At 40.5% G+C, this 24,641-nt stretch overlaps 2 protein-coding genes across 7 annotated transcripts in view; one reads left to right on the top strand and one right to left on the bottom strand.

Annotated features, from left to right (window-relative positions):
* Positions 1 to 6,780, top strand: part of TAX1BP1 (Tax1 binding protein 1) — a 32,098-nt gene extending 25,318 nt beyond the window's left edge. For all 6 annotated transcript variants that reach the window (XM_082193395.1, XM_082193393.1, XM_082193396.1 and 3 more), the window contains 2 exons: positions 4,121 to 4,206; positions 5,688 to 6,780. In XM_082193395.1, the coding sequence (XP_082049521.1) occupies positions 4,121 to 4,206; positions 5,688 to 5,889 (288 nt within the window). In that variant the 3' untranslated portion in view covers positions 5,890 to 6,780. The remainder of the gene's footprint in view (positions 1 to 4,120; positions 4,207 to 5,687) is intronic.
* Positions 6,781 to 7,488: 708 nt separating this feature from the next.
* JAZF1 (JAZF zinc finger 1) overlaps positions 7,489 to 24,641 on the bottom strand; it is a 119,529-nt gene continuing 102,376 nt past the window's right edge. The window contains exons 4-5 of the mRNA XM_082193555.1: positions 11,666 to 11,835; positions 7,489 to 9,979 (exon numbers count right to left, since the gene is read on the bottom strand). Coding sequence (XP_082049681.1) covers positions 9,803 to 9,979; positions 11,666 to 11,835 — 347 coding nt within the window. The 3' untranslated portion in view covers positions 7,489 to 9,802. The remainder of the gene's footprint in view (positions 9,980 to 11,665; positions 11,836 to 24,641) is intronic.

Here is a 24,641-nt window from a genome sequence, read left to right as displayed (position 1 = left end):
GAAATAAAGTAACTTCTTGCCCTTCTTGAGTTTTGAGGTACAAGCTTTCCCTTCACAAACTTACTAAGAAAATTTCTTCTCTGGAGGAGATGCTTCTTTCTGATTAACCAAATGACAAATTTTGGTCACAGCTAGTTCCTTCTAGTCACTGACCCCATCTAAATGTATGCATACACACCCCTGCCTGTTCATACACTTCTGTTCATAGACCTCGGCTGCTCCTCTCTGCACCACGGTTGCTGTTACTAATTATTATCTATGGGCTATGCTCACTTGACAAAACACACATTGACACATACTGTATTTTTTGTCCCATAGGACGCAAATTGTTTTTTTGGGGGGAAATAAAGGAAATTCCCCCCCTTTATTTCCCCCCCAAAAGCAGGTCGGGGAAACCGAACCAGGTCGAGGAACAGCGGGATGGTGGCACTGCGCCTCCCTGCTGTCCCCCGAGCTTGTGGGGCTGGCCGATGTCTGCCCGGCGCGAGGGGCGCTCTGCATCAGGGCGCCCCTCGCGGTGGGCGGCAGGCTGCTATCCGCAGCGTGGGGAGCCCTGCGGGGAACTCCTGCAAGGCTCCCCATGCTGCGGATGTCTGCCCAGCGCAAGGGGCGCTCTGCTTCAGGGCACCCTTCGCGCTGGGCGGCAGGCTGCTATCCGCAGCGTGGGGAGCCCTGCGGGGGACTCCTGCAGGGCTGCCTAGGCTGCGGATGTGTTCCCGAAGCGCCGGGCACTCTGCTTTCAGGGCGCCCGACACTTTGGGAAGCAGGCTGCTATCCGCAGCCTAGACAGCCCTGACCTCCCACAGGGCTGCCTAGGCTGCGGATGTCTTCCTGAAGCCTGGAGAGCGAGAGGGGTCGATGCGCACTGACCCCTCTCGCTCTCCAAGCTACAGCAAAAGCCTGCATTCACCCCATAGGACGCACCCAAATTCCCCTTCATTTTTGGAGGGGAAAAAGTGCGTCCTATAGGGCAAAAAATACGGTAGTTACTTATCCATTTAGCTGTAGCTGTAACATGTGCACTGGGTTAACCGTGTTAAATTATCCTAATTGGAAGGGGTTTCATTGGAAATTCAGGTTGGAAATGAGAAGAAAAGTAGTAGACGTAAAGGTGAATGCCAATAGGGATGTTTTTGAAACAATAATACTTGGAAGCTAATATTACCAAACATTTAAATAGATGTTATATTACAACTACTACATGCTTATATATCACCTACATTTTTCTAAGTGCTGTACATAGTTAAAATACAGCATTTTGTACCTGCAGCCTGACAATCTGATGGACACAGTAGAAAAGGAAAAGGGAATGGGGAAGGAAGAGGCAAACAAGTATTTGAGTAGGTGCACTTCCACTGGCTGATGTATGGAGCCACACTGGTCTCCCTCTTGCCATTAGGTACTTCCTGGAAAGTACAGGAAGTGCAGCCCGCCTGTGGCTGTAGGTCATCTGGCAGAGTGCTTCCTTTCTGCATTTCCTGGTACATTAACAAAAGACAATTGGTATTTCCCAATACTGGAAGTCTCGTCAATAATGTAAAAGTTACTTTCATTATGGAATTCCTGCTTCAAACTGTGGTTATAGTCCCTTGCCCATGTAATACGTAATAAATATAAAATATTTAGGACATGAGATACAATAAACTATGGTAAACAATGCTGTTAAGTGCACGGCACAGTTTTTTGCTCCCTTTAACTTTAAGAAACACTTGAATAAGAAACATTTCTTTACAAAGTCCTATGCTCTTTGCAAGCATAGTGGTATCACGACCTACTTCTCATTTAGTCTAGTTTGCCACATTTAATTGCTATTAACCTTTGCAGAAACTGATCCGTGTTCAGACAGGCATGATTTTAGCCCTGGTGCTCAGTACCTATAATGGAGAAAAATGTATCTCTTCCTCCTGCCTTTTGCCCCCTGAGTCCATTACTGTGAATAATTAAGAAAACTGTCAGAACTTTTGCGGCCTATTTAAGGTCTTGGATGTGAGCTTAGTGCTCTTCCTTACCTTTACTTCACATTTTGCATATTTAATATGATCGTTCTTGGCACAGACATTACAGATGACAAGCCCTTCTCCTCTTTAGTCATCCACTGCAGTTTAATTAGCAGAGTGTTCTTTCTAATCTATGTGCTTTGCCCTCTCGCAAACCCAAGAGGAACAGAGCTAAAGTCTTGTGCTCATTTGCTGACACAGCTTAGATTTGGTAATGAGGTAGAAGGATCCTAATATGCTCAAATGGGAACCAACTTTGGGCAAGTGTGTGCCTGTTCACAGAACATTTTTCTTGTCTTACATCAAATAGAAGTTTTAACATCTTATCATCCTACTTTTCCTGCTTGTCAAATGAAGATCACTTAATTGTTCCCAGCAAGGATGTTCAAACAGAAGAAATAGGATGCTAACTACCTTGCACTTGCTAACTACCTACAAATGCTTGGCAGGCACCTATAGAGTGGAGCAGATTAATATCAAAATACCCCATCAGAAGTAAGCATACTAAGCAGTTTGTGGCAGGAAATTTATCTTATTAGATGTAGAGCATCTAGCATAATGAGCTATCAAGAGATCAGATAAACTGCCTGGTTGCTTCCTTTTTATTTAAGTGGAAGCACCAGTGGAATGCATGCAAGTATCCTGCACAAAAAAATGTGCAATCTTGTATTCCCTTCTGTATGCTGGTGTTGACATCTATTCCTAAGGCAGAATGTGCTTACATATGCGCTGTGTGCTTGAACCTAGGCAGTTAATCCCAGTCCTGCTGTATCTGCTGCAATAGGGTAGCAGGTATGCATGGAGTCCTCCTCTATCACATGTAAGACCTAACATCGTTGGGGATATGCACATACATAAAATGCCTGCAATCCCTTCACTTTTTTTATTAGTGTAAAGAACCTGTTAATCAGATGTACGGCCTGTGAATGTATGCTCAAATCCCCCGTCAGTGTCTTCTGAATAGTGGCTTAAGTGCATGCACCAAATTGCCAATATTGAGTTTATGTAAATGATAAAAGTATATCTGGAATAGCATTCTGTGGATTATCTCTAAAAGTATATCTGGGATAGTATACTTTGCTAATTTGTTAGCTGCTGCCATAACATTTTTATATGGGTAATAAACACCTGTAACAGGTTGGAGCAGGCTTCTTCAATCTTGGCCCTCCAGATGTTTTGAGACTACAATTCCCATCATCCCTGACCACTGGTCTTGCTAGCTAGGGTTCATGGAAGTTGTAGGCCAAAAACATCTGGAGGGCCAATGTTGAGGAAGCCTGGGTTGGAGCAAACAGGAAAAATATTGACAAGCCTTTATATCCTATTAGTTGATCTGAAAAAATATTGTTAGTTACATCGCAAATGTTTCCATGTAGTTGGTTTTGCAAAACAGGCAAAAATAAAGAAAACACCTCAAATCCTCTTTCAAATGTGGTATTGCTAGAGCATTTATATATTCATGTTGATTTGCTGAAATTTGAAATTACTTGAGCACAGGAATACATTTTATAGAGTTCTTAAAAGCTTTCTCTGCTAGAAGCTCCAGGGCATGCCTTGGTGTAGTGATCTTACTAGTGCCAGCTGCAGCTGTTTATGTGCTGTTGGTGCTCATGAAACAAGAGCACAGCTGACAGTGATGATGAGAGGAGCCAGCCAGATAGCATAATTCAGTAGTAGTTGGGCCTGACATATGTGACTTGTTTCATAGGCTGCAGTGGGACACCTGGCCCACTCAAAAAACTTAGTCATTGGGAAGAAGTCGTCTTGTGGCACCAAATCAATGACTTCTTCCCACCTCTTGTATTTCTTGCAGATAAATGTTTCATCATTTGAACTTTGTTTTAATTTAGCAGTATATGAAATGAAATTTTGGCGTAATATGGTGCCCTGCGCCTTTATTTTAAAGAGGGTTTGCTTTGTACCTAGGCTCCAGCTATTCTTATTGGGGTGAAGAATAAGAATGAAGAATTTTTGATTTGTCAGTTGATTGAGAGAAATACATTAGCACTCTCTCTCTCTCTATATATATATTTGGTGGGTGGTATTTAGATCTTTTAGAGGCTTGTGAATGTTACAAATCTTTTGACCAAAATATGATAAAAAGCCAACCGTTTTACTTTCAGGATGATGAGGCAAGCGCACCTTCTGCTCCGGAGCCACCAAACCTCGGCTTACAAGAACGTGGAACAGGCTTTTGTTTTGATTCCAGGTAAGGTAGTTTCTTGTGGGTGAAAGTGGTGTCAGGCATATAGTAATGCTGGAACCATCATTTAAATTTTACACTTTCCTGCAACATTCCACTATCATGGCATGTTGACAGAAATGAAAGGTTGCATTGGGATGGGCAATATCTCATGCCATGGCCTAAGCAGTTCTCTGGATCACAACTTTTTAACTTGAAAATGTGAAGTGTGCATTGACCCCACCCTGCATTGTTGCACACCATCCTGCACTCACGTGACATGAGTGTCAAAGACTCCCTTTGAGCACTGTTTGCTACATGATCGGTTACACAACTCCTTCCCCCTTTACAAATACAGTGGTTCCTTGGTTCTCGAACTTAATCTGTTCCGGGAGTCCGTTCAACTTCTGAAAACATTCAAAAACCAAGGTATGGCTTCCGATTGGCTGCAGGAGCTTCCTGCACTCAATCGGAAGCTGCGGAAGCCGCATTGGACATTTGGCTTCCAAAAAACGTTTGCAAACCTGAACACTTCCGGGTTTGTGGCATTTGGGAGCTGATGTGTACTGATGGGTGACAGGAATAAACATGTAAAAAGGACTCCTGTCTGTCTCATTTCTCCTCCCTGGGAGAATGCAGGGAGGGAGAGAGAAGCAGAGAAGCAGAGGGTGTGTTCTATCTCACGTCTAATGAGAAGAATCGCCGGGTTTGTTTACCTAGCCTGCCGGGGTCGCAGACGGAAGGTAAACACAGTATCTCGCTCAGTTGCCTCGGGGGAGGCCAGGTACCTCTGCCTGTGAGCCAAGATACTAACAGGTACTACTGTACCACCACTATTTTGTGATACATTTTTAAAACAAAACAAAAGACTGCAGTTTCAGTTTGGTACACATTGTTCTAGCTGTAGAAGTGGAAAGAGGAAAGAGTTTGTTGGAGGTATTTTCTCAAATATGAGTCAGGCTTGAATGATTCACTCCCACTAATTATTCAGGCTGGTTTTAATTTGTGACAAAAGCTAAATTGTCTAGTTAGATTTGGAGGCTCTGTTTACAGCAGACTGTTAACAGCTTGGGTTTTTTTTATAATAATCATTTTAAAGACACATCAATCCCTGCTTTCCTCCATTTTATATGCAGTAAAGAGATCATATACCTGAGACATTTAAAAGGAGACAGTGCACAAAAGCTAAAAATTGTTGGGGGTATGTGCTTTATTCCTGTGGAAAACAACTTTGTTAAGCTGGATGGCATGCAAGTATCAAAATTCAGTTGCAAGATTGGGGGCGGGAAGGCTTTCTATGCTAATAGTGATAATTATGATTATAGATTTCTTACCTGCCATTTACCATGAGATCTCAGGGCAGGTTACAGCAATTTAAAAACACTATGTAAACTACATAATAGGTGTCTCACACACCTGTGGGAAAGAATTCCACAATTTAGGGGTGCCACAGGGAATGCTGGCAATGGAAGAACTCAAATGGTTGTTCTTTCCTCTTTTATCCCAAGTTTTGTGCACATCAAGAAGTGTCCCCTTTGTGAAGTGATGTTTCCTCCTAACTATGATCAGAGCAAGTTTGAAGAACATGTTGAGAGTCACTGGAAGGTGTGTCCCATGTGCAGCGAACAGTTCCCTCCTGACTATGACCAGCAGAGCTTTGAAAGACACGTACAAACACACTTTGATCAGAATGTTTTGAATTTTGACTAGTTTGAGGCATCTGAATGCAGATTAGTTTAGGCAAAACTTGAATGAGCGAATTCTGTAAGAGAAGAGTACACAGCCGTCATAACGTGTTGTTTAAAGGCTACTTTCAGTACAGTGCTTTGGCCTATTAGCAAGTATTGGGCTAGCCTTCTTTGATCTAGCATACACCCAGAACTGTTATAATATCTATCAGTATTTATTCCCTGGCTGACAAAATGCATAAGAACACAGGAAATGCACAGACTTGTTCAGAAACCTCCTAAGTTGAGTTTGTAGTAGTGGCAAGTGTACAGAATGACTTGATTTTGCTCTTGTATTTGCTTATGATTAGATATTAAAATTCTCATTCCATGATAATAAAATGAGGTTTCTTGGTAATCTTGTGTGTATCCTTCATATGAAAGTTTAACATAATTTATCCAACAAAAATATAGTTTTTTACATCTCTGTCAGAAATGTAGTTGCTTTGAGACACATGCTTGCACAACATCCTTACAGCAACATTCACTTTTGCATAACTATTATCTCTTGCAAATGTCAAGTACACTAGTAATCTGTTAAAAGTTCTGCATTTAGGTCTGCTAGAAAATAATTGTATAAAAATCTCTACCATTAGGCTTCATTTGTATTCAGCAGATTTTTAACATGTGTTATGTAGCACCCCCCATTCCTTTTTCCTGGATTGTTTTTAGCAAGTTGTGTTCATAGGGACTAAGATTTCTAGAATCTTCTGCATTCTGCTTTGCACATTTTCCCCATTAAATTTGTGGTGTGTATATTTAAAACACTATATTTTTGAAGCTTAAACTTTAGTAAGTAATTTGATCCTTTTGGATAAAATTCACTTTTCCATCTGTTGTACAATAGTCAAATTAAAGACAAAAACTAAATATCGATCATGAGTCTTTATTTGGCACCCTTGTGTGTTTCTGAAGCTCCTTCAGTTGTGATTGACATGGCCTCCATTGTAGCTTTTTTTTTTTTTTAGGGGCAGAGGGGGTTGCAGATGGAGAAATTGCCAATGTCCCCTGTGGGAATGAAAATGTCTTGGGATTAAGCCATTGTTTACTTAAGACTTCATTGCTACTGAGAAAAATGTGTAGTATTTTTGGGATGTGTTTGTCTCTTCTAGAATTTCACTTTCTGAGTAAGTTATCTTGGTTAGTGATCCAATCTGTCTCAAGCGTAGCTAAATAAGAGCAGGCCATGGACTAGCACGATCCCATTACCCCTTCCTTTCCTAGCTCAAGAATGTTGTTTCACACCAAGGTACACATAATAATGGTTTGCCAATTGTTTCCTAGTTATGATGGGAATTTGGATTAGAAAACACTGGCCAAGTCTAGAAAGAGAAGAGGAGGAAATCTACAAACTTACAGCCTTATGACTATAATAAAAACCAGCCCTGATTGAGATTTTTGCAAGCCTGCCCACCTAACTGATTCAGTTAGTGCCACCAGCTTTAACAGCAACCGTATCATCCGATACCGTTACTGTTTTACCACTATCTGTCTTGTTAAACTGCAAATCTCTTGTATGATTTGGGTAATGCACAGCATGCTCTTTACAGATCAAAGCAATGAAAGATAATGAAGCAGCATCTAATTTTTTTTCTGGGTCGGAGGCAATTTATTAAATGTGGTTCAATGTACATTATAAGCAGCTTTAATGGAAAGAAAATGGTATACACTTTGTGGTGCTTAGTTCTAAAACAAACCTCTTGTGACTTCCAAACTTAATGAACTTTGTCCCCAACAAAATATAGGAAAATATAATTTAAAGCACATTATCACAGACACAGTACAATACATTCACTATACACAGTATAACAAAATAGTCCCATTTTTACCTGTTTTAATACTGTCACACTGACTAGGTAAATAACAAGTTGATTGTAATAGTGGAAAAGGGAATGACATGCAACATTTTGCTTATCTGTTCAATAGGGTTAGCCTGCCTTCATTTACTGAGAGCAGAGCGAAATGACACTGAAGTAAAACATTAGATGCTGTGTAGTAGAGCTTTGAGTGCAAGCAATAGATTCTTATGTCTGGGTCAACCATTACCCCAACCTTTCCCAACCTGGTGCACTCTGGGTGATTTTGATTCCAACACCCATCGGTCTCTGGCTGAGGGCAGGGGCAGTTCAAAACATCTACAGAGCACCTGGTTGCAGAAGGCTGCTTTACATGGGCTATAGAATGTACTTTTCGGAATATGGTTGAGGGTTTATGGTTGGTTTGTTTTTAAAGAGGCCTTGTTTGAAATTCTTTTTGACCCTCATTATGAGAGATTCAGAAGTTCTGAAAAATCTTTTTAAATTAAAGATCGAGGGGCAAGGGCTTATTTGTTCTAAAAGAATGAAGACTTGCATTTCCCATGTAATATACATATATAAATACTTAAGTACACAGAAGAGGATTACCTTTAAAACTTAACTTTTTCTCATGAGGGCGACAACCTCTCAGTTTTAATAATGTAGGGTTGTATCCAACTGGCATAGTTGGAGTAGACGCAATGGAATGAGGGATGTAAGTTGCTTATGACTAAAGTGAATTGGGGTCATTGGGTCTACTCCAAGTTTGACATAAGTGGATGCAACCTGTAGCTTTGCATACTACCTAAACTGTTAACTTTCACTTACACAAGAGGACAATAATGAAGGCAGGAGAGCATCAAATAAACAAAGCATTCAGGTATGGTCCAGACACAAGTATCTCTCTGATAGATCTATCATCTATCAGATCTATCATCGAGTACCTGATTCAAGAAGCACTTCATTTCAGTAAGGCTCATGATGTCTCATAGTTCAGAAATAAACTTTTAATGCTAAACTTGTGGAATGCAACAACCCACAGTAAGTTAGTTAGAAAATATATATTATATATACAAAAATCTGAAGGTACAATGTAAATGGAACTTGAAACTCCCTTAACACAAATAATGTACCTCATTAAAACATCCTAGAATTTTTTATTTGCAACCACTGGCCCATACTAGTACGGGGTTGCAAGAGTTGGCAATACATAAAACATTTAAATTTGTTGGCAATCGAGAACTACAAAGTGCTTTAAGAACTTCATCTAAGATGAAGATAATTTCTCCCTCACAAATTTGCACTTTATTTCCAAATGTCTTCTAGTAGTAGATATTAAAGAAGAACGAGACCAGGAAAACTTGGTCTTCTGGAATTATGGTGGGTCTTTTAAACATTATATAGCATCCTTTACAGACAGGAGTAGGAATTCTAATGCTAGAATGAATGGTTTACTAGTTCAAATGCAAAGATTTTCAGCATTTCAGAGAGCTAAAGAATTTGCAAGGTAATATAAAATACAGCAAGCACACCTTTTATGTATGTTATCTGAGTATGAAAATATTTTTAGCATATGTTAAACATTCTCTTATTTATAATTCCAATACCTAAAACCTTCCTATCCCACAGATATCTCTATTACATAAGGCATATTAACCAGGTGGATAATGGGGAATTGTTTTGGTTTTGCAAGCACATGGGAACTGATGTGTCGAATTTCTTCAATCACATTACAATCTTGAAGTTCTCAGTGCCAAGCTTTCCTCCTCCCCTTCCCCATTCTTATTTTAACACTGCAGAGCAACTAAATATACAGCATACCCTAATTCTCCTTTTGGGGGGGAGGGAAATACTTCAGAAAACCTGTAGCTTTTAGCACCTTTATATCAAACTAACGTATATGGGCATGATGATTACATGTGCAAATGTACAAAATCATTAACTCTACAAAGATACATCATTCCAAAATTACAGAAAAAATTGTAAAGCATGCAATTTAAATTCTTTACGGGGTTGCTCAGTGCTTCCCCAGAGAAGGTGGCTGTCTTCAGAATCAGCAACTGCTGGTGAGGATTCCTTGGCACATATGTGACCAGCATGTTATTGCTGCATCTTTCTGATAATCTCAGCAGACACTGGTGGGTGGAAATTGATTGTATGGTGCCGCAGACCCTGAGCTGTCTTGTAACTCTTCCCACAACGACATTTGAATGGCTTCCGCACACGTATCTGTGTTCTGTGGCCATTCTTGGCATGATATTTTATACCGTTCACATTCTGTAGGAGGAGGAAGGAGGAGTATAGACTTTTAAGCTGTTCTATATTAAGTGGTCTAAGCAATAACTCTGGTTTTCGGAGTGCAAGTGTATAGTTTAGATTATAATTATATACCATTTAAGGAATAGAATTCAGCTACCAATCTAAATATATGGAAGCATGACTAGCGCAGCTTCGTCCACCGTCTCAGATGGGATCATGAAATGTTCACATTTGCTACAAGTTCATTTCTTCAGTGTGTCAAGCTTTATGCCCATTTGTTCTCTCATGAGGCCAGAGTGGCAAATGCAGTCGGGGTACATACCTAGGGAATGCTCACCTACACTACTGGCAACATCGAGAGGCAGAAATCACACCAACCTTCACAGAAGGACAGACCCAAAGCAAATAGCCCATTCAAGCAATAGTTGAAGCACTGCTAGATCATTTTTATATTACTTTTCAAGAGCACTTAACCATCCGGCCGCTGCCATAAAGCTCTACTACCAAAATAAAAGTACAGTTCAATCCTATACATGTCTACTTAGAAATAAGCCTCAATGAGTTAAAGGTAAGTGGCTATAGGATTGCAGCCTTATTAAATGGAAACAGCTTTTTCAACTGGGGGTGCGGAAAAATGAACTCCTACATAAGCTCAGTGATTTCTGCATTCCTCTGTTACCCCCGTTTTAGACCACGTTTTCATGTTAGATTAAATATGTGGTTTATCTTTCTGCATTCTGGTTTAAATTTCCAAGCACAAAGTATGAATTTCTTTATGGAAGAAACAAGTAGAATAAATACAGAAGATTTTGGGGGGGGCAGGGGGCAAAGAAAAGCTGCGTGAAAAAAGCATGGAAACATACACGAGGTCTTTTATGTATGTTGGCGAAACAGGAAGCAGTATTAGCCACGAATTAGTATGTGTTTTCTCTTATGGTAGAGCACTTTGTGAGTCAACAACTTGCTGACTGCTTGTCCTTACATTCATGGTGCACAACCTAGCTTAGGCTATAGGTAGCCAACATTGTGCACTCTAAGACCACCCTTGATCTTGCGATCCCATTGGCTTAAGCTGATGGGAGCTGGAGACGACCACATTTGACTACCTTGGCTCAGACAGTACTCATGGATTTTTGATGAACAACAGAGTGCAGATGATAAAGTTACCTTGATTTAAAGACTTCTTAGACATTTCCCCCCTCTTAAGGCAGTGGTTCCCAACTGGTGGTCTGTACAACCCACCCAGGGGATCTGTGGCACCATTCACATAACAAAAACTACCATAGAGAGATCAAAATTTTTCAAAACCAGAGGTTCCAATGGCTTGGCTTTTGAAAAACGGGAGCCGCAGTACTTAAATATTTGGGAAGCACTGCTGTAAGTGGGGGAAGGGGCACCTTTGATTTCCTCAATGTTTTCTGTATTTTCAGGTGTCTCACTTTTTTGGAGTGAATGCTTTGTTCTTTAGCATCCCAAACATGGGTCTCCAGCTGTTTTTGGACTACAGTTCTCATCATTCCTGACCACTGACCCTGCTAGCTAGGTATGATGGGAGTTGTGGTCCAAAAGCAGCAGAAGACCCAAGTTTGGGAAACCCTGATCTAAGGCTTTAGCGGTATATAGATTAGAATGAAATCCAGTGAAAAATAAAGACACCTGCTTTCAAAGGGAAGGGTCTCAACCATGCAAAAAAAGCACACTTACCTTATATCGCTTTTTACAGCCAGGGACAGGACATGCAAAGGGTTTTTCGTCTCCTCCATTCATACACATGGAACTTAGGATAGCTTCAGAGCTGATGGCACTTTCTGTAGTCCAGGACTCATCACTGTCTGAATCTTCATAGTCTACTTCCTCCTCATCATACTCGCTTCCTAAGAAGACAGAGCAGCAAAACAAAATAAAAAATGGGTTCAAATAAACTATAGCCACAAGTTTCATATTTATTAGTATCCTCCAACCGTTCTCTGCCTCATCTATTGCCATCCTAAGTTATAGTACTAGGAGACTGGTACTTTTAATTACAAAAAATGTTTCCCATCATAGCTAGAACTTGGTAAGACACAGAATGCTTCATTTGTTTAATAATTGCTACTAACATATTACATAAACAGCTTTAGCTAGCTTCATTCTAAATATTAATCAGCAGAGCTATTTTATTGTCAGACAACCAGGGAACTGGAGGGGACAAGATGGAATTGCATGCTCTGCCCCCCCCATCCCTGGTCTCAAAAACCAAAGCAGATTTTTAAGGTTTTCCTTTACATAGTAAAACACTTGAATGGCATAATTCTCTAGATCATAAACAGTGTAAAATAATATGTTGACAAGTCTTAATACATTTACTAGCCCTCTGGAATTAATAGAAATTATAGCACGACATTAATAAGAATTATACTGTAGCAATTACAGCTGTGAAACTCACTCCCCCAGGTGTGAGGATAAATTGCATTGTGTGCTGCCCTAATACAGCATTATGTTTCAGATAAACTGCAGCAGCCTTTGGAGGACCACGTGGCAAGCTTTTTAATTTTATTTTTTAAAGTTGTAATAAATATTAATAAGACTCTCTGTGTGGCACACATTAAAGGGAGAAGGAGAGTAACAGAGAAGGCAGAGTTTCAGTAGCCACAGTAAGTACATGAAACAAGGAGCAGTCATAAAACACGGGGGGGGGGGCTGGAAAGAAAAACCCTCTCTCAAAAGGCTTGTTGCAGGCTTGGCAAGGGCTAATGTTGACATTGCAGGATGTTTCTGCCCTAGGCTGAGTCATGCGTTTTGCTCAAGCTTCAAGCCTTTCAGTCATTTCACAGCAGAACCAACAGTCAATAGCTCTCCTGCGACCTATATTTTCTCAGTAGACACATGGCAGATGGATAACTAGATCTGGTCCAACACAGGCATAATACAGTGGGTCCTAGCAAACCATGGTCTGCAAACCACAAGCCAAGTTCAGAGCCCATATTCCCTTCCATTATGGGATTGATTCTCGCTTCTCTTTCCTTGTCAGCATTTAGAGTCAAACATGCACACTAACATTTCCCAAACTTGGGTCTCCAGCCTTTTTGGGACTGCAATGTCCATCATCCCTGACTACTGATCCTGCTAGCTAAGGATGATGGGAGTTGTGGTACCAAAACAGCTGGAGTCCAAAATTTGGGAAACCCTGTGATGGTAAACTTGGTTAATGCCAGTCTGGTCCCCTCTGCAAATCCACTTCAAACTCTGGGTTGAAATTTTGGTTTACAGGGGAGACGATTAGCATTGATGCACCACGTAGCTCCTGTATGCATGGGCTTTCCTTTTTATTTTAATAGAACGATCTGATTCACATGCATCACTTCGCTTGTGTGGATTGGATTGCAATTAAGAAGGAAGTTCTTGGAGACAGTGAGACTCCTGCAGGGGCAACTGGTTGGACTACAATTTCCATCAGCCCCAAGAGAATGGCTAGTGGTCAACAACATCTGGAGACACCAGCCATGTTGGCCAAACCTGGACCAATGTTATATGTTCCAGTTTCCATAGTTCTAAGTCATCTCTACGTGGGGAAGCTTATCAGGAGGTACTTTCCCATAAATGAATTTAAGATTGAGGAACGAGAGGAAATTCAAAGGTCATACTACTGCTAACACAATTTTGTCTTTTAAGAGATTCTTCTTTCTGCCTCGAGTATTTTGCAATGCAACTTTGAAACCTGTCAAATATGCAGCAACATGCAAACAAAACTTTAAGAATATTAATGGCTATTAACATTTGAGAAGATGAATCCATTAAATGATTCATCTCTCTTTAGGATTTGTGTACACAACGACATTCAAGGATATATAATTCTTCCCGTTGTTTACACAGGCCTGGAAACAAGGGATGTTTTAGACACAGGCCACTACTCATTACTCATGGTGCCCATTCACTGATTTGTGTGTTCAACCAGTAGAGAGAAAGTTCATTGTTTATATGGCCCACCTGAAAAATGAGGGAACCAGCATTACCTCAAGTACATGCAACCTTTTCACCAAATACAGTGTGACGTTCACAATATTTTATAAAAGTACTGTTAATTACATATAGCTAGTATATTCACATTGGCCATGTCCTTATGTTAATTTCCAGTTTGCACACCCTACTGTCTGTTGGAACCCATTGTCCTCCCTGCCTTGGAGGAAATAATTCCATCTTTTTTGGGTTGGGGGGAAGAGTCTTTTCCACCAGAGACAGGAAGTCAGTTGCAGCATCAGGTGTACAAACAAATCTAAATCTACCAGCTGGTACTTACTGCTGATGGGAAGCTTGCTTGTGACATGCTGAAGGGGAAGTTCACTTTGGCAGAGAGAGACATTTTTTGGTCTCTGCTCTTTATTTTATTTTTTTGCAATAATAAAACGGGAAATGAACAACAACAAAAAGTCAACACCTACTTGCCAAGTCAAACCCAGCACTCTCTGACTCAGACTTGTAAAAGGCTGGTTGAAAAAAGAGAGACTTGCCCATCAACATTATGGTCTGCCTTCCCTGCCAACATCTGGATGTTCTGCTGGCTAGAACCTCCCTTATGAGGAGTCGCTGCTGTTGGAACATACGTATTAAGGGCCTCAAATCATTTCTGGTAATGTTCACCGGGGACCAAATCCAAGTAGACTTCAAAGGCGTTTCAACGCAAGAAAAATCGCGCCTCTAATTTTCAAAATTAGATGTCTCACATTTTGTGGGAAGTGGGCATATGTTGATATAAATACACATGTTCTGGAAAGGTGTTAGATAAATATATGCTCACTGGCCACAATCCAAAGAGCTACTTAGGCTCCTACAGTACTGCAGCGGAAGATTCTACTCCCCAAACTCCCACCTCCACTTTGAATAGCCCTGTGCCATATCACAACCTGGTTTTTGAAACTGACTTCAAAAGCAGTTTGCCATGCAGCAGGAAGTTAGCTGCTGCCAGGGGAAAACAAGTCATAAGCTCGCACCTTCACCTGCTATCAAAACTTGCTTCAATGTTCTTCACATCCTGCCCACCCCCCATTTAGAATCCGCTCTAGCTGTGCAAACCCTCCTTTCTCAGTTGTTCTGACCACACTACTTCCTTTCATTCTGCAAAGATGGCTTTTGCCACTGGAGAATTCAAGCTTCTTGCTAGTTCTTTGATGAGTGTTAACTCCATTTTGGCCTTTGCTTCTCTGTATCGCTTTGGAATTTTTGGAACTTAACTTCCAAATAAGCATGCCTACGACTGCAGTCTTCTCGTGAAACTAATTTCCTGCAAACTCAAATGATCTCTCATAAAAAGCACAACTCGGTTCATACTTTGTGTGGCACTTGTAGCTTCATAAAAAAAAGTTTTATGGGAGTACTTATTTTAAGACAACTAATATATGGCTGTTGTAACTGCTACTTGAAATAAAATGGGGTAAATTTGTTTTACGATGGCAATTTCTATGTAATACTAATTTACTGATCTCCCCCATATACACTCACCATATTTATTTATTATAGATAATATATTCACCTAAGCAAACATCAGGTGGTAAAGCATATTCAGTTTTACAGCATGAAACACTGTTCAGAAGATCATTGCTGGAGGCCGAGAGGACAAACATTTCTCTAAAGCAAAAAAGTGTGGCTTCTGCTCACCTGCTCGGCAAAGCAGATTATATACATATAAGATGCACAGATTTCACTCTTCTTTGCCATCATTCTCTCTATACAAGCAGTACATGGGTACCGCTCACTAATTCTACAGAAGATATTTGGTTCCAGGGTGGTTTATAAAATCAAAGTATCAAAAAACAATAGAACCACATCATTAAAAAATAAATGAGCAGAGCAAAACAGCAGACAGCAAGGAATGTTTTAAAAGTTTGAGAGAATAAACAAGGGCTCAGCTGACATCTAAAAGAAAAGGAAAATTTGTGGCAGACAATTGTTCCTGGAAGGGTATCAGTCATCTGCTTCACTGCTAACAAGGAAGGGAACACAGAGCAGCCTTGAATGATATGGGAGAAGACACTCCTTCAGATACTTGGGTCCCAAACCATTTAGGGCTTTAAATGTCAATACTAGCACTTCAGATTGGGCTTGGAAGCAGAAAGACCGTCAGTGGAGCTCTTTTAATACTGGTGAGATTTGATCCAATTATGCTGTGTCAATTATAATTCTGACAGTTTTATTCTGTGCCACCTGAATCTTCTAGACTTTGGCCCTGTCCTGCAGAGACTTCAACTGAAGAACCAATCAAAGCTGGTAATAGCTGCTTCTGTTGTCACATGAACATTGAAATGCATGAATACTTGGGCAAAAAGTTTGCCCCTCAGCTGCAGAAGATTGACCCAGAGGTCACCAGAATAATGCAATATTTATTCATTAAAACAGGTGAGTTTTATGACTCGAAATGGTGACTAAGTAGTAAAAAAGAAAAACAGATCTGGTATGATCGTCGAGAAAACACATTCTTTTCAAAGCACTTGTTGAGCAGAAGTGCTTTGTGGAGAATACAGTGGTAGCTCTGGTTAAATACTTAATTCGTTCCAGAGGTCCGTTCTTAACCTGAAACTGTTCTTAACCTGAAGCACCACTTTAGCTAATGGGGCTTCCCGCTGCTGCCGCACCACTGGAGCACAATTTCTGTTCTCATCCTGAAGCAAAGTTCTTAACCCGAGGTACTATTTCTGGATTAGCGGAGTCTGTAACCTGAAGTGTCTGTAACCTGAAGCGTATGTAACCTGAGGTACCACTGTACCTTGGTTTTAAACCCAGTAGGCTATTAAGGGTTTTCCCTATCATCAGTAGGCAGCCAGCTTATTAGAAGCAGCAGCACTCAAATGTTTGGTAATTGCATAACGCCTGGCCACAGAAGTCTAATACTATCCTTATTCACTTTGATGGAGAAATCTATTTGCTGCAACAAAACTGAGATTGGATTCTAAATCTAAACAGTCTAAGCCAAAGTAGAAGCAATTTTCAGGAAAGGTATGCCTGAAGTACAAACTTTCCACAGTTTGGAAATCTATGGCCACGTCATAAGCTGTACTCTAAACCTCTTTGAATTCAGGCCTTCCCTAAGGAGTTTTCTGCTGCTGACACCACCAGTCAACCATTCATACCATTTTCCCCAACCTTCCACAGCAAATTTACCCTTTCAAGTAGTGAGGGAACCTGTGATGAAGAAGGCTTTCTGGAGACAGGAGTTAGGAGATGCCTTGAAGGTCTCATTCTTAAGCCCTAAGTGTTCCCTGAGCATTCTCAGCATTGTATTTTTCTTGCCAAGGCACGTGAGAAGTTTCTCAAGATTATTTCAGACCTGTTTTCAAGAAAGCTCAGAAAAATGGAGTCAGTTGCAAGGTAAGCCAGCTTGACTATCACTAGTCCAAACAAAGACACACAAATCTTGAAACAGTGTAGATGATCCCAATGCCCCATACCCAATCCTGCAAAACTTGGTTATGGGTTGGGTCTCCCCTTCCTCCACCACTCTATCATAGCAGCATTCTTGCTTTCCTTGTCTCATTCCATACACACACTCTTCCACTATGTTTGGGTCTGATTAGGTTGCCCAATAAATTCATTCCATTTTTTAAAAAAATGCCGGAATACAAGCTGATGCAAAATATCTGAACCCTCTGGAGCAGATTTGGAGGGGAAGTGCCGCGGTTGCAGAGTGGAGTCCTCACCCCAATTTCCCTTCCCACTATTCTGCCATCAGCCAACCAGCATCAATTGCATCCAACCTGCAACATTTATTGTATCTGAGACGGTAGTTTTGCTACTGCCAAGGCAACATTCAACATGTCGCGCTACATATACTGCTACAATTTCCACTGATTGTAAAAAAGCAAACAAAAAACAGGCAACACTAAAACATGCATATAAAGTACAGATTCTAGAGAAAAGAAAACAGTCACAAGACATACACAAGACATATGTTCTGTCTACTGGGTTTGATCTCGACACATGCAGCCTGGGTGCTAAAAGCACACTGCTACCATTTCAACACACAATGTGCTCTTGACATTTTAAGGGCACGGTGTGCTCATAGTCTCAGGAAGTTATTTTGCATTCTCATATAAACTTTTCCCTCCCCCTATCTTGTTTTCTACAAAAAAGACCTTTCAGAAAGGGTAAAGGGCCTTTGGTTTTTATACGCAATGCAGGAAAACATTATCAGCCCAGCCTTGCAATGCTTTAAAACATTCTCAAGCAGCGTCCCTACAGCTTCATTTAAACAAATGCCATCTATTAGCCACTTCCAGCATAGACTTCCTGCAATTAAATAGCAATGTTTTACAGTGCAACTTTTTTTTTAAAAGATAATTAAAATAAAAGAGCAAATAAAGGAATAAATAAACCCAAGCAGGTCCCTCCCGCCAAAGGTTTATCCTGCAAATTAACTCAGACATAATAAAATTTTCTGGTTGGGGCACAGGCAACAAGAGCAGCTACACCACTGAAGGGGGAAAAATGAAGTCGAGCACTTTCCATTCTCAGTCACCGCAGTGCTAATTGAACACTAGCAAATTATTTCAAAGATCTTTCTGCAAGCCCTCAAGAAAGAATGGACAATTGGAACTACAGGGCAGAAAGACAGTGCATTTAAATGCAAATAAAGCATTCATAAGAGATGCTATTTTGGGTCTGCATTCTTAAGTTTAAAATACAAATCCAGGACAGCATTGCAGTCTTAAGGACTCTTCCAATGCACATGCTGGACGAGCAGTTTATTGTCTTTTTTTCACCCTTTTTCTTTTTAAAAGGAACGCTATCAGGAAACAGATTCATGCTTAAGATAAAGGAGGACAATAAAAAAGCACCTACGTAAATGAACGACAGTTTATATGTTACAAAGATACATTCGAGACCTGTTTTATAACAATAGATTTAAACGTGCTTTATGGCTGTACAAGAGCCATCCAGCCATTTACAGTAGAGGCAATAAAATGTCTCGTCCACATTGCACTCATCTGTGGGGCCTGGGATATGGTTTGCATTTATTTTGGAGGTAGGGCTGACTAAATTACAGCAAGAGTTAAATATGGCCTTGTTGATCAACCTGAGCTTTACAAACCCTTTTGTTGGGGCCCGATTTTAAGAACCGAAGTCATCTTGCTTCAAATTGCAAGCCTGACCTTGCAGGTTGCTAGACTTATGGCTAAACCGCCGTTTGGAAATCGGCTGATGGTGATTATCAGGGGCAGAAAAAATGGGGATTGGTTTGGAAATCCCAGCTAGGTGTAACTTGCAGCATAGGATGTTTATGTAAAGAAATGAAAGGGATTTAGGAGCCTGAGATGGCACCGGTTTGGCAACCAGGCATCTCAAGGGCTTCTTTCCTGGTTCATTGGGCAGATGAGAGTTGCTAAGAATGTGGTCTTGTTTGGTTTTTCATTTAATTGTGTTTGACATCCTAACATGGCACCAATCAGTAGTTCATTGGCCCAGTTGATATAGAAGGAACCCATGCCAGTTCATCTCTCTGTATCACTGTTCCCCTAAAATGGTTTGTGTGCTTCACTGACAAAGGGCAATTTTCTTAACCAGGAGCCTGGTCCACACACCTCTGAAGTGTTTTTAATATGCATAACAATTACATTTTAAAAAATAATAATTTCCATGTGGGATCACAACCCAGTTACTTTAAAGAGCTGCTTTTTGTGTTAAGACTTTTAGACCTTGCTCACCAAAGTCCTTTCCCTGTATGAGCAGGCATAGAAGTGAATCCTATGATTTCTATAGCAGAGCAAACAAGCTAAAGTTGGACAACTACCAATATGCTGATAAGCCATTATCCAGATTACGGTTATCAGAAAGGAACGAGCTGGTACACCATGTCAGCTGTGTTTGTAGGGCAAAGTATAAATAAACTTACAAAGAAACGTGGAGTGTAAGGAGATCGACTGTGCAAGTGGAAGTTGTTCCACCTGTGCAATGACTTTGCGGGATTAAGTCAATCTTTAGGTGTCCCTGGACTCTTTCTTATTTTCTTGGCAAGAGGCTAGTGATACAGAGAGATGAACTGGCATGGGTTCCTTCGATATCAACTGGGCCAATGAACTATCCTTTTTAGAATATGTGCACTACTAGGCACATGAAATCAATGGGAATTGCTTCTACTGGGAGCATCTGAGTTTCTTGCAGCTTGGCAGGCATAAGACGCTACACATAGCTTTTTAAGAAAAGGATGCCTACCAACCAACCAACCAACCAACCAACCAGTAGTAGTAGTAGTAGTAGTAGTGGTGGTGGTAGTGGTAGTAGGAGTGAAAAAATGGTTAGAAATGGAATGCCAGCCTTTCATTTTTCAAACATCTGAAACATAGCATCTACACAGTTATAGAAGAAGTCAGTGCACTAAACTAAATGATCTTACCACCAGGTTTTCACTGATCACAAAATGAGACCTTTTAAATACTTTATGAATATGAACTAGTGTTCTTTGATCTGCATTTTTCAAACACCGAGGTACTTCATTGCACCAATACATTAATTGGCTTTCTTTTTGATCCTAAAACACATTGTAACATCATTTATGATGGCTGAATGTTGAAATCTGTATTGGATTAAAATGGACAAAACACTGGCTGTTCATACACTGCTGGGCCAGGTTCTAGGTCTTGTATACCTTAAAGGATACTTTAAAGACCACCTGAGCCCGTATATCCCAATTCACTAACTGAGATCAACCAGAATGGTGAAGTCTGCATTGGATTGAAATAGACAAAAGATACTGATACAGACTTTTGTGCTGGTATGTGCTGCTTATATAGAGCTAAAAGGCTTATCTTGATACTAGAGTTATACTGAAGTGGACTTTAAAGTACACAGAGATAAAACTTTGGCTACTGTGCTAATATGTTATTATTCACAGCTGATGTTCTTAATCTTCCCTGTTGCAGCAACTGTAAATAATGCGCACTAGACAAACAGTATACAGTGGTACCTCGGGTTAAATACTTAACTTGTTCCGGAGGTCCGTTCTTAACCTGAAACTGTTCTTAACATGAAGCACCACTTTAGCTAATGGGGCCTCCTCCTGCTGCTGCGCTGCCGGAGCCCAATTTCTGTTCTTATCCTGAAGCAAAGATCATAACCCGAGGTACTATTTCTGGGTTAGCAGAGTCTGTAACCTGAAGCGTATGTAACCCGAGGTACCACTGTAATGGAAATGGCACATAGCAACAGTGCTATTTTATGGAAAGAAAGAGTAAAACACAACAACAGTGGACCACACCTTTCTAGGCACCCCGGCAACATGTATACGTCTTCCATAAGGGCTACATCAGCAGTTTTGCTGCATGGAGGTATATACATGCTTGAAAGGCACCTTAAGACGAAAGGCCATATTTCTGCTGCAGCTTTGTAGAATGGAAATCACAACGAGTGATGACTTTATGAGCTTGGTCTAGACAAGAGGGTTACTCTTTGGTGAAATTGCTCCTTGGGGAGGTTACTGTGAAAATTCCCATACAACTAATTACCAAGCCACTGGGGTTTGCTACTGAAAAAAGGATTTGGCATTGAGAAAGGAAGCCTGCAATGCAGCAACTCTTGTCATCATGTCCAGATTTTACTTCAGTGGCACAGCAAGGATACTATGAACGAGGGAAAGGGAAACAACAGTAAAGAACAATAAAAAGGCAGGATTAAATAAGAAAATAGCCTCAGGCGGAGTAGATAAGAAGGGAAGGTTATGTTCTTGTAATTGTTTGATGCAGTGCTTCCTCCAACTACCTTCCTACAAAGTTAGATTTCACACAGCCGGCAGGGAGCCGACCTACCAGGTGGCAGGAAACCTAAAATCCCAGAATCACAGGAGGCTTGCACAGAGCCAGGCTCAGCACACATGTTGTCCATCAGTGCTTTAATATATTAACAGAATTAGGTGAGATCCAGCAATGGCATTACAAATAACAACAAAATCTAACAAATGGATTATGTCAGGAAAACAACAAAAGGATGACCAACTACGTCTATTTTAACTCTGCACCATTCTGCCCCCCCCCGCCCCCGCTGCTCTCTAACCATTAAAAGTATTTAATTTATTTGAAGTCCACACAAAGAGAGAGGCTTAGAATTCATTCACTTTGAAGCATGGAAGGAAATGTGAAGAACATTTATCATGCAAGTTTCACACCTTCTGTCCAGCTCAAATCCTATTACAGTGGTACCTTGGTTTACAAATTTAATCCGTTCCGGAAGTCTTAAACCAAAGTGTTCTTAAACCAAAGGTGTGCTTTTCCATAGCAGCGGGGGACTCAATTTACAAATGGAACACACTCAACAGGAAGTGAAACATGTTCTTATTCCAAGGCAAAGTTCACAAACCAAAACACCTAATTCTGGGTTTGCAGCGTTCTTAATCCAAGTTGTTCATAAACTAAGCTGTTCTTAAACCAAGGTACCACTGTATGGGGAGAGGAAGGGGTTTTGAAGCCTCTTCCCATATTACTTTTCAAGAAGCTTTCACCAGTCATTTGTGTATGTGCAAATGCAGTCTGGCCAGAGGAGTTGATCCCTTTTTACTCTCCCCATCAGAAAAGCTTATGGATCTATTTACTGGTGGTGGTTAAGGCTGGGTGATATATTGATATCTTGTGATATTGGCAGTACTTTTTTCCCCTTAAAAAAATGTTTAGGGGTACTTTCATTTTGACTCAAGAAAATCACCATTTTATAATTCAAATCCGGAAAAACAAATACAGTAAATGGACAAAAGTACAAAGATTCACAAAATGTTTAGGGGTATGCGTTCCCCTGCGTCCCCCAGAAAAACAATGGGTTAAGTACTTAATTCGTTCTGGAGGTCCGTACTTAACCTGAAACTGTTCTTAACCTGAAGCACCACTTTAGCTAATGGGGCCTCCTGCTGCTGCCGCGCTGCCGGAGCACGATTTCTGTTCTCATCCAAAAGCTAAGTTCTTAACCTGAAGGACTATTTCTGGGTTAGCGGAGTCCGTAACCTGAAGCGTATGTAACCTGAAGCGTATGTAACCTGAGGTACCACTGTACCTGCCTTAGTTTTAGTTGACTTGCTTTCTGGGATAGACCCAGATTAAGTTAGCTGTACTTAAGTCCCACTGAAATGAAGGTGACATAAGTTAAATCTTACATTTTACAGTGGTACATTTGTTCTCAAATACCTTGGAACTCCAACAACTTGGAAACCAGGAAGCAAGTGTTCTGGTTTGTGAACTTTTTCGGAAGCCAAATGTGCTCCATTTTGAGTGCCACACTTCTGTTTTGAGTGTTACGCTGAGGTCTGTCTGTTTTTGCTATTTATTTTGCATTTTTGTCTTTGTGGCTCTTTTTGTTTTGTTTTTGTGACTGTGTGGACCCCAGTTCAGCTACTTATTGATTGATTGATTGATTGATTGATTATGTGACTGCAGTACAGTGTTTATTGCTTTCATTTTATGGATCAATGGTCTCGTTAGATAGTGAAATTCATGTTAAATTGCTGTTTTTGCGGTTGTTTTTAAAAGTCTGGAACTGATTAATCCATTTTGCATTACTTTCTATGGGAAAGTGTGCCTTGGTTTTGGAACGTTTTGGTTTTGGAACGGACTTCTGGAACATATTAAGTTTGAGAACTAAAGTACCACTGTATAGTGATTTCAATAGGGCCCAAGTTCAACTAAATTAGGCTGGATTCAAGTACCGCTGCATGTACATATATATATTTTTGAAATTATAACATTTTAGGTGATGTGTCTGTATTTTCTACATGAGCCAGGGAAGAGCACAACAAAGTCCCTAGTCTATCAGGAATGTTCTGTGGTTTACATTTGAAACGAGAGGTTATGGTGCCTGCACGTTACACATACACTGACTAACCACATGCTTATTTTCAAAAGAATTCCTTTTGACTCATATAGGCAATCAGTTTTAATTTGCTTAGGGTAGCCAAATAATAGGCAAGCGGCTGCTTCTACCAGTGCAATTAAGAGTATGGACATGCAAAACATTTTCTCCCCCAAATCTAAACACCACTTTGTTAATTCACACTTTGGTATTTGGCACACTCCATAACTCACCTGTAAAAAAGTGGCAGCCAGCCCAGCTGTATGCGAAGATTAAATAAAAGAACTATTTAATGAAGTTTCATATTACTACTCTCTTATTACTGGTACAAATTGTTCTGTAGGAGAGCACCTAATTTAGTGAGCTAGCCCAAATTAAAAATAAACTCCGCTTTTTCAAGAAAACATAGGGAGCTCATTTTTTAGATATATAAAAAACAGTACGTGTCCAATAAGACACTGCACTAACAAAGCCCTGAGCATTATGGCTCCGGCTGAGTGGAAGGACATATGTTTATGCTTATTTTAAGAACTTTATTTATGACACAAATGATTGGGAATAGTTTGCAGGGTAAAATAAATAATAATTTTGCAGCAAGAGAATGGAAATGCTGGCCTTATTTATTTTACTCTTCTAGCCCACCCAGTTCTTGAAGGTCAAGTCACAGATAGGGTTTTTCTGTGGTAGGTAAGCCACCATGCTTCCAAGATGAGAAACTGAGGCTGAAATATAGCAACTTAGCCAAAGCTAAATGTCTTCACAACACACCCATCACAAGATCCAGGTGCATGTATTGCCTGTTCTGCCCACATTGTAAGCCAGAGACCAAAGCCCCCCCCCCTTAAATATTGTGGCACGGAAAACCAGACCGAAAGGAGGTGGACCAAAA

Source organism: Podarcis vaucheri, assembly GCF_965113315.1.
Source record: "Podarcis vaucheri genome assembly, chromosome: 12".
Taxonomy (NCBI): Eukaryota; Metazoa; Chordata; class Lepidosauria; order Squamata; family Lacertidae; genus Podarcis; species Podarcis vaucheri.
This window is presented reverse-complemented; position numbering and strand designations above follow the sequence as displayed.